The sequence below is a fragment of the Hetaerina americana genome, unplaced genomic scaffold (assembly GCF_022747635.1).
Source record: "Hetaerina americana unplaced genomic scaffold, ioHetAmer1.1.p SCAF_77, whole genome shotgun sequence".
Taxonomy (NCBI): Eukaryota; Metazoa; Arthropoda; class Insecta; order Odonata; family Calopterygidae; genus Hetaerina; species Hetaerina americana.
Genome location: NW_027287394.1, coordinates 701,878 through 713,900, shown reverse-complemented (window position 1 = coordinate 713,900; position 12,023 = coordinate 701,878). Strand labels below are relative to the sequence as shown.

Genomic DNA, 12,023 nt, shown 5'->3' with positions numbered 1-12,023 from the left:
TAAGCAAAAGATACGGATGCTGATTTTTATACGGACTTAAATTTAGATACGATTTATAATGCGGAATAGGAAACGGATGAGAAACCAGATGGAAATGCGGAAGATGTGGTGGATTCGGATGCGAAGACGAATAAGGGTTTAGATGCGGGTGCAAGTACTAATGCGGCCCCTAATTCGGATACGGATTCCGATGCGAATAAGGATGCAGATTTTGATACGGCTTCGGATGAGGAAGTCATATCAAATACGGTTGCGGATGAGGTTGCGGATACCAATCGGAATACAGAAACATATGCGAATACTAATGTGGACACGCATACCGAAGCTGATATGGATTCCCATTTGGATACGGATATGGATGTGGATTTGTATACGGATGAAATTTTAAATACGGATGCTGATGCGGAACGGGTGCGGAAGCAGATTTTGATACGGCAGAAGATACGGATGACGTTTAGCGTTTTGATAGGAATACGGATACTGATACGTATACAGAAGCCGATACAAATAGGGACTCGGATGTAAATACAAAGTCGCATACGGATTAAAATAGGGATGCGGACACAGATGTGAATGCATAGCGGATACGGATCTGAATGCGCATACGAATACGCATGCGGATATGGAAACCGATGCGGAGGCGTGTGTATATTTGGAAACGGATAACGATGCGGATGCAGATTTTTATACGGATGCGGACATCGACGCAGATGCGAATACATATGCGGATACGAATGTGAATTTGGATACGGATGCGTATACGGGTGCTTATACGGATACTGATACGGATTGGGGTATAAATGCAGCTACTGATGTGGATACGGATACAAATACGGATGCGGATAGCAATGCGGATACGGAGGTAAAGGATATGGAAACGGACAAGGATTAGGACACGGGAGCGGATATGGATGCCAATGCGGATGCGGATACAGATTTCAATGTGGATACGGTCGCAAATGCCGTTACGCATTTGAAGGCGGATACGGATTGGAAAATGGATGCAGATAAGGAGACGGATACGGATGCGGTTACGTATGTGGATAGAATACAGAGGCGTATGCGTATACGGATACAGATACCGATACAGATAAGGATACAAATACGGATGTGAATGCCGATTAGGATACGAAAGTGAATGCCGATACGGATACATATGCGGATATGGATGCAAAAGAGGATACCGATGCGGATAACGAAGCCAATTTTGATACGAATGCGATATAAGGATGCAAAATCAAATACTGATTTGGAAACGGATACTGATGCCGACACAAATGCGAATGTGAATGCGGAAGAGTATGCGTATGCGCATTAGGATGGGGTTGTGGAACAAGATACCGATGTAGATACGGATTAGGATAAGGATACGTATGCAGATGCTGAAACGGATGCAAATGCGGATATGAACGGAGATGGGAATACCGATGCAGATGCGAATTTGGATGCCGATGAGGATACGGATGTTAATCAAATTATGGTGCGGAAAAGTATAGAGATGAGGAGGGATGCAAATGTGGATGTGGTTGAGGATTCTGAACAAGTTACTAATGCGGATACAGAAGCGGTTACGTTTACGAATGCAGATACAGCTGCGGTAATGTATACATATGCAGACACGGTTACGGCAATGGATTCGGCTAAGAATAAGGATGCGGAAAATATGTAGATGAGGAAAAGGAGGCTGTTTCGTATGCAAATGCAGAACCCTATGGAGGTACAGAAACTAATGCGGATGCGGATTTGTTGCGGGGACGGATACATATACAGATGCCGATGTGGATTTGAATGCGGGTACGGATACATACTCAGATGCGGATGTAGATACCGATTGAGATATGGATATGGATACATATGCGGATATGGATACGAATATGGAATGACTTCTGATGGGAAAACATATACGAAACGAATACGGATACCGATGTGGATTTGGATGCAAATACAGATAAGGATGCGGACAGGAATGTGAATAGAGATACGGATACCTAGGTTGATATGGATGCGGATACTAATGCAGAGAAGGATGCCGATGCGGATATGTATGGAGAAATTGATACGGATATGGATAAAGATACAGATGCGGATGCGAAACGGATGCTGATGCGAATAGGGATGCAGATGCCGATACGGATAAGAATATGGATGCTGATTCGTAACGAATGGGAAAAGGATTCGGATACGGATGCGGATAGAGATGCCAAACAGATTTGAATTCGGATTTGGAAATCGATCTAAATGCTGTTACACATACGGTTTTGGATTATGATTCTAATTCGAATATGGATTCACATTCGGTTGCGGGATTTGGAGAAGAAGACAGAAACGGATGCTGTTACGTATGTGGTTGCGTATACGGATAGGGATACCGATGCGGATTAGGATACGGGTACGAATGTGAATGCCGATACGGATATTAATGCGGATATGGATGCAAAAGAGGATACCGAGGCGGATACAGAAGCCAATCCATGCGATGAAATAAACGGATGCGAAATAAAATACTTATGTGGAAACAATTACGGATGCGGACAAAAATGCGAATATGGAAGCGGATGAATATGCGGATACGCATGAGGATGGGGTTGCGGCACAAGATACCGATGCGGATACCGAAACGAATTTTTATGCGAATGAGCTTACGGATGCGAAATCAGATACTCTTGTGGAAACGTAATAATTGTAAACGTGTGCATTGTAAACATTGTAAAGGTGTTTAAATTATGAAAAGACGTCATTCTTTTGTTTTAAAGTAAATGATTGAGGTGTTTTCAAGGCATAAAATCCATTTTTAGAAATTCGATTTTTCTCATTTCACCTTGAGAAGTGCCATTCCTCCCATGGAATATTGATGCTGATACGGATACAGAAGCTGATAAGGATGGAGACTTGGATGCAAATACGGATTTGGATACGGATTGAAATACGAATGCGCACACGGATGCAGACACAGATATGAATGCACAGTGGATACGGATCTAAATACAGATACAGAAATGCATGTGGATACGGATTCATATAAGGACGCTAAATCCGACGCAGGTACGAATACATATGAGAATACGGATGTAGATTTTGATGCGGATAGGGATGCGGATACGAGTGCTCATACGGATACTGATACTCATGACGCAACAACTGAGGACACAGATGCGGATTCGGATACATACGTAAATGCGGATAACGCTGCGGAAAAAGGAGTAAATAAGGATATGGAAACGGACCCGGATTAGAACACGGATTTAAATACGGATGCGAATACAGATGTGAATGCGGATGCGGATACGGAACAAGGATGATGTTGCGGAAAAAGATAAAGTGGCGGATATAAAAGCAGATTTAGATGCGGATAAATAAAGAGATGCGAAATCAACAATTAATGCGAAAACGTTGTAAACATTGTAAAGGTAGACACAATGCAGAAAGTTATGCAAAAACGTTATTCTTTTGTTTCATAGTAAATGATTGGTGTGTTTAATAGCATATAATCCATTTTTAGAATTTGAACTTTTCAAGTTTCTCCGTGAAAATGCCATTTACCCTCCTTGGACAATGGATGCTATAACTGATACGGAACGCGGACGCGAAAGAGAACAAGGATATTGATACAGATGAGGATACGGATGTGGTTACGCATACGGATGGGAGACATATTAAATGAATAAATTAACAGATAGATGAATTAGATGCGGAAATTGATCTGAATTTCGGATATGGATTCGGATGCTGATGCCAATAAGGATGTGGATGCAGATGGGTATACGGATACAGATACGATTAATCATGCGGATTACTTTACGGAATCGAATTCATATAAGAATACGGAAACGGATATGGATGATAAACTAGATCAGGGCGCTTAAGAGGTGAAGGGTATGAATGAAACGATGAATACGGGGTTGGATACGTATGCGGATTTTGATGCATATACGGATTCAGATGCGGATATTGAGGAAATTATGGATACGGATTGTATGGTAGGAATTGAGGTGGCTGATCCAAATGCGAATAAAGATACGGATACGGATGCCAATACGAATTCGGATGCCGATTTGGATACGGAAATCGATATGGATGCAGATGCAGATACATATAATGATTTGCATAAGGATGCGGATGCGTAAGTTTAGAGGAATGCGCAATCGTATACGAAAACGGATGCGGAGGCATTTACCGATGGAGATACCGATTCAGATATGGAAGTAAGTGCGGATGCAGGTGTTGATACGGATACGGATGTGGAAACGGATACGGCTGCCGATACCAATACGTATGCTCATACGAATATGAATGCTTGTATAAATCAGTATCCGCATTGGCATCCGTATCCGCTTCCGTATCAACATCCTTTTCTGCATCCGCATCATTGTACGTATCGGCATCTGTATCCGTTTCCGGGTTCGCATCCTTTTCAATATACCTTCCATATAAAACCCAGAATCAATGCTCCATGACAAAAGAGTTACGTAAAATATAATTATGGCAAATATTTCATCTCTTACAAATGTGTATTTTACCTAAAATAAGTAAAAAAAAAGTTATTCTTATTTTTGGTAAAATGCTTGAGGTGTTCTAAAGGCATTAATTCCATTTATAGAATTTTTAATTTTTCTTATTTCACCATAAAAAGTGCCCTTTCCCCTTGGATTCCATTCGCAATAAATCGTAAAAAAATTACACCATAAAGTTCCGAGGTCTTATTTCAAATTTCGATATAAAAATGAAAACCGACGTTGATGCGAACACGGATGGGGAAATGGATGCGGAAGCGAATACTGATGTAAATGCATATTTCGATGCTCTAGCGGATACGGATGCGGATAGGGATATGAATGTAGAAACGGAAAAATATGCGGATATAGACGAGAATGCGGATACAAATGTGGATGCGGAAATGGATGAGAAGTCGAATAAAAATGCGAATACGGATGTGTATAAGGATGTTAAGGCTGATTCCGATATGGATGCGGATGTAGATATATATCCGGGTGGGGAAACAGATACAGATATAGATGCAAATGTGGATGTACATGTGGATATGGATACGGATGCAGATACGAAAGCGGATAGCAATGTGAATACGAATACGGATGAGGATGTGGCTTCGGAAACAGAAAACGATGCGGATACGGATGTGAATGCGGATACGGATGCGTAAACGGATGTAGATACCTATACGAATACAGATACGGATAAGACGGATATAGGTACACGATACGGACATGAAGACGGACACAGTTCTGGATTCAAATGCTGTTGTGGTTACGGAATACGGCCACGGATGCGGATGTGGATTATGATGCGGATACAGATGCGGATACGGATGATGTTACGGGTACTTATACGGAAATGAGTACAAATGCAGACTCTGATGGGGATACGATTACAAATGCGAATGAGGATGACGATGCGGATTTGGAGGCGCATACGGATATCGAAACGGATACGGAAACGGACACAGATTATGACACAAATGGGAATACGGATGCGGATAAAGATGCGGATAGACATGTGAATGCGCATGCGGCTGGGATAGGAATGACGGTACGCTCACGGAAACGAATTTTGATGCCTAAAAGAATGCAGATAAGGAGGCTGATACGGATGCGTTTACGTATGTGGATGAGGATACAGACTTGGATGAGAATGCGGATACCGATGCGGATAGGGATACGAATTCAAATGTAATGATAAAACGGATGCGAATGCGGATATGGATTTCCCGATGCGGATACATATGCGAAATTGGATAAGAATGAGGATACGAATGTGAAAACAGATACTGATGCAAAACTGATGCGGATACAGATATGAATGTGGATGCGGATGAGGATGCGAAACAAGATAAAGGTAAGCATATAGAAGCGCTTACGTATACGCATATAGATACGGAAGCGGTTTCGTATACATATGCGGAACGGCTACATAGACGGATGCGGATAAGAATTAGGATGCTGATGGCAGATTAATGTGAATTCTAAAGCGGTAATTATGCGAATGCGGATGCGGATACGGATACGGTTGCGCATGCTGTTGCCAATACGGATGCAAATGCAGATACGTATGCGGATTAAGAAGCGGTTACGTATATGGGTGCAGATACACATACAGATGTGGATATGGCTACGGAAACGGATGATGAAAAGGATGCGGTTACGGATACAGATGCGCATACGGATACGGATGCGGATATCAATGCAAATTTTGTTACATATTCATAAACGGATACGATTAAAGATGCGGAATCCGATACGGGTTTGGATACCTATGAAGGTATGGATACAAATATGGATCCGGATACATATAGAGATGCATATGCATATACTGATGGGGATACAAGTGTGCAAACGTATGCGGATATGGAAAAGGGTGCTGAACGACCTCCGATGGGGAAAAAGTTATGGATACGGATGTGGATCTGGCTGCAAATACGAAAAAAGAATGCGAACAGGAATGCAAATGGATATACGGACACGGATGCGGACTTTTATATGGATACTGATGCGTCAACGGATGCGGATGCAGAAGCTGATGCTGATGAAAATAACGATGCAGTTAGAGGATTAATTTAGCAATACGAATGTTGATACGGATACAGAGGCGGATACCAATGTGGTCACTGATTCAAACACGCATTCGGATACTGAATTGGACTCGGAGTTGAATACTTATAACAGAACCGATATGAATGCATAGCGTATACGGATCTGAATGCGGTTACGGATACGCATGCGGATACGGATACGGAAACTAATGCGGAAACGGATGCAGATTTGGAAACGGATACCTATGCGGATACAGATTCGTAAACATTGCAATTATCGACGAAGATATGGATGTATATGCTGATAGGGATGCGGATTTGGATACGGATACGGAAGTGTATACGGATGCTGATACGGATACTGATACGGATCCGGGTACAAATGTGGATCATGATGCGGATACGGATACAGATGCGGATTCTGATAGCGATGTGGACGCGGAGGCGTACAAGTATATGGAAACGGATTTTTAGGACACGGAAAGTTAGGTCACGAATGCGAATACGGATGCGGATACACAGTTGAATGTGCATACGGATGCGGATACATATTTGAATGCGGATACGGATGCGAATGACGGTACGCTTATGGCAGCGGATACGGATGCTGAAACGAATGCCGATTAGGAGACGGTTACGGATGCGGTTACGTTCATGGAATTTACTGACGCGAATACGGATGCGGATACATATTTGAATGCGGATACGGATGCGAATGACGGTACGCTTATGGCAGCGGATACGCATGCTAAAACGAATGCAGATAAGGATACGGTTACGGGTGCGGATACGTTTATAGAGTTTACAGACGCGAATGCGGATACGGATGCGAATAACGTTGCGTATAAGGTTACGCATATGAATATGAATGCTAAAACAGATGAAAAATTGGATATGGATGCAGATGGGGATACCGATGCAAATGAAAATTTTGATGCGGATAAGGGTACGGATGCGAAGTCAGATACTGATGCCGAAACGTTGTAAACAGCCTAAAGATGTAAATATTACCAAAAATTACGAAAATGTTATTCTTTTGTTTTACAGTGAATGATTCAGGGGTTATAGAGGCATTTAACCAATTTTTTTATTTTTATTTTTTTCTTTTCCACCCGCAAAAAGTGCCGTTTCGCCCCCTTAGCATCAAATCGGAAAATTCGATCGTAAAAAATAACACTAAAAGGTTTTGAGCGTGTTGATGCGAATGTGTCAACAGATGCTTATACCAATGAGGATACGGACGCGCATACGGACATTGATACGAATACGGATGCGGATATGGGTATGAGTAAATTTTCGGCTAAGGATGCGGATACGAATACTCTTGCGGATAAAGAAACAGATGCGGATAACGATGGATAAACGTCTTGCATTATTTTATGGATACGGATAGAAATAAGTTTGCGAATATGTATACAGATGCTGTTACGGATACGAATGCGGATAGGGATGTGAATACGGATACGTCAGAAAAAAAGGATGCGAATGTGGATAAGGATAATGGGACAGATACGGATGCGCAAACTGATGTGGAAATCGATCCAGATTCGGATATGGATACGGATATGGATACGGATTCTAATGAGAATGCGCATACGGGTGTCGATGCGAATACGGATGCAGATGCGGAAACGACTGGAGATGCTTTACGGATGCAGAAACTGATGCGTACACAGATGTGGAGAAGGATACAGATGCTAATACGGATACGTAAGTGAAAGCAGATTTGCATATGAATGCGGATACGGATGCCAATACGGATATGGATGTAGTTGTCAATTCTTATGCGGCAAAGGATTTGAATATTGTTAAGACTACGGATGTGGATGCGGAAACGGATGCGGGTTTGGATTCTGATGTTGTTACATATACGGAGTTGTATATTGATGCGGAAAATATTGCGGATGCGGATACAGATGCGATTTATTCTCCGGATTAAGATACGGATTCGAATTCTTATAATGATGCAGATGCAGATACGATGCGGATTACTATCCGGATGCGGATACGGATACGGATGAAGATAAAGATGTGAATGCGAAAGAGGTGGCGAATACGATTCAATTACAAATACACGTTCGGAAACGGAAGCGGATACTGATGCGGATACAGATAAAGATGCAATAATGGATGCAGTTATGTATACAAATGTGGATACGGATGTCGATTCGAATACGGATACGGATAAGGGTTCGGATAGCGGTCAGAATACCGATTAGCTTGCGGATAAAGATGCATATGATAATTAAGGTACGGATACTGAGGCAGGTTTGGATACTTATGGATAAGGATAAAAATATAGGTACGAATTAGAATGTGGCTTTTAATACGGATGCTGAAGCGGAAGCGGATGCGGACGCAGATGCTTTTCCGGATGCAGATACGGATGCGTATACCGAAATGTATAGGGATATGGATGCTGAAATGGATACAGAAGCTGATACTGATATAGTTGCAGATTTGGATCCGAATGCGGATACGGAGGCAGATGCAAAAATGAATGCAGAAACGGAAAAATTTGTTGATATAGATTTGAATGTGGATACGGATGCTAATAGGAATACGGAAGTTGATACGGATGTGGAAGCGTACAGGGATGCTAATGCTAATTCGTATATGGATTTCGATATGAAATGCGGATACATATCCGGATGCGGATACGGATACGGATGTGGATACGGATCCCAATACGTATGCAAATGAAGATATGGATACAGATGCGATTACGGATGCTTATAAGGAAGCGAATACCAATCCGGATAAGGATACTGATGAGGATATGGATTGGGAGACGGATAACGACGCGGATACTTATCTGATTTTTTATACGGATGGGGATGCCAATGCTAATACAGATACTTATTGCGATACGGATATAATATGGATGCTGATACAGATACAAATGCGGATGCTTAGGCGAATGCGGATGCGGATAAAGGCGCGGAGACAGATGCGAATTTTAATACCGATGTGGCAAAAGAAATGGATACATATGCTAATTCGGAAGCGGATGATGATTGGGCAGCAAATGCAGATACGGATACGGATGCAGATTATGATGCGGACATAGAAGCGGATTCGGATAAATATCCGGATACGGAAATGAATAAAGATGGGGATAGAGATGCGAATGCGGATAAAGATCGGACACGGATGCGAATGCAGATACGGATACGGAGGTGGGGACGATTTATTAACGGTAAAGGACACGAATGCGGATACCATTACGGATATGAATTTGGATACGAACTCGCAAACGGATGCGGAAAAGAGACGAACGCGGACACGGATATTGATGTGCATAGGGTTGTGGATGCTGAAACGGTTACAGATGCTGATGTCAATGCGGATGCGGATGTATACAAATGCGGATTCGAATTTCATTGCCGATGCAGATGAGATTGATTATGTCATTTAGGATACGGATTCGAATTCATATACGGATACGGATGCTAATACGGATTCCGATGCCAATTTGGATATTTTTATAGCGGCGTATGTGGATATGGAACGAATGTCAATTCAAATATCGATGCTTATGAAGTGGTGAATACGGATGCTTAGACGGATACTAATGCGGATACGGATGCATATATGGACACCGATGCAAATATGCATGTGCATATTAGTACAGATATGTGCGCGGATACGGATGAGGATTTTTACACGGATGTTGATGCGGAAACGGATGCTGAGGCAGATCTGATATCGGATGCAGTTATGTATACGGATACGACTTTAGTTAGGGATACAGATGCTAATGCGGATACAGAAGCAAGAACGGAAGGGGACACGGATGTAAATACTGATTCAGATATGGATTTGCAAACGGATACAGACGTCAAATTGAAGAGAGATGCGGATGCGGTGGCAGATACGGATTCTATTAGGGATACAGATGCAAATAGGAATGCGTATACGGTTATAAACATAAATGAGGATACAAATACAGACACATATCAGGATTAAAATGAAAAAACGGATGCAGCTGCGGATACGGACGCGAATGCGGACGCAGATATCGATGCGTATAAGGATGCGGGTGAGGATACGGCTGCGGGTACAGATCGAATTCCAATACGGAAGCGGCTGCTGATATTGTTACGGATTTTGATTCGGATACGGATTAGAATACAGACGCATTATATTAAGGTACGGTTTCGAATTCATATACGGAACGGATAACGATACGGATGCGTTTCATATTCCGGATGCGGGAACGGATACGGATACAGATGTGAATGCCGAAGCGTTGGTGGATACGGATCCGAATTCATATTCGGATATGGAGCATGTATGAATACGGATGTAGTTACGGATTCCGATGTCAATTCCAATACGGATTTGATGCGGATGAGGTGGCGGATATGGATGCGGAAACGGAAACGGATGCGGATGCGAATGCAGATACTGGTTTTGATACGGATCCTGTTAAATATATGGCTGAGCATATAGATGCGAGTTTGGATAATGCTAGACACAGATGCGGATGAAGTTGCTGACTAGGATTCGATAAGGATACATAAGTTGATACGGATGGGGACAAGGATTCGAAAACGGATTCCGATAAAATACGGATAAGCATGCGGATACAATTGCGGAAATTGATGTGGGTAAGAAAGACGTTTAGAAAATGTTTACACATGTGGACACAGATTAGCATACGTATGCGAATACCGACGCAGATAGGGATACATAATCGGATGCGGATTAGGATACTGATACGGATGCAGATGCGGATACTGATACGGATGCGTATACGGATGCTGATACGGATTCGGATACGGATATTGGTACAACTGCGGACACTAATGCGGATTGGGATGCATAGGCGGATGCAGATGTCGATGCGGATGGCGATGCGGATATGAAGGCAAGTACAGCTGTTGTAACGGATACAGATAAGCGCACGGATGCGGATAAGGATGCAAATACGGATGTGGATACAGATACGGATGTGGATATAGATGTGAATGCGGATACGGATGCGAATACTTGTACGCATACGGAAGCGGATACGGATGCGGAAACGTATGCGGATAAGGGAACGGATGTGCATGCCAATACTTAGGTGGTTGAAGATACAGACGTGGATGCAAATACGGATGCGGATTACAATGCGGATAAGGATATGGATACGAATGTGGATGCTCAAACTGATGCGAATGCGGATATGGATGCAGTTGGGTTGCCAATATGGATACAGATGCGAATATAATTGCGGATGACGATACGGATGATAAATTGCTTCTAATGTGAAAATCTATGCAATGAAATTTTTTACATTTAACCAAAAAATATGCAAAAAAAGTCGTTATGTTGTGTTTAAGTAAATGGTTCAGGTGTTTTCAAGACATAATCCATTTTTATAATTTAAATTTTTTTTCATTTCACCGTGAATAGTACCATTACCGACTACCGAATACCCCTCTGGTTTCAAATCGGAATATTCAATGGTAAAAATTTCACCAAAATGTTT

General features: G+C 42.2%; 1 protein-coding gene across 1 annotated transcript; it reads left to right on the top strand.

Annotated features, from left to right (window-relative positions):
• Window positions 1-8,944: 8,944 nt before the first annotated feature.
• LOC139697453 (serine-aspartate repeat-containing protein I-like) lies at window positions 8,945-11,762 on the top strand. Its single transcript, XM_071596176.1, has 4 exons — window positions 8,945-9,132; window positions 10,174-10,342; window positions 11,376-11,513; window positions 11,616-11,762. The coding sequence occupies exons 1-4, from the start codon at window positions 8,945-8,947 to the stop codon at window positions 11,760-11,762; spliced, it is 642 nt and encodes a 213-aa protein (XP_071452277.1).
• The last annotated feature ends 261 nt before the right edge of the window (window positions 11,763-12,023 follow it).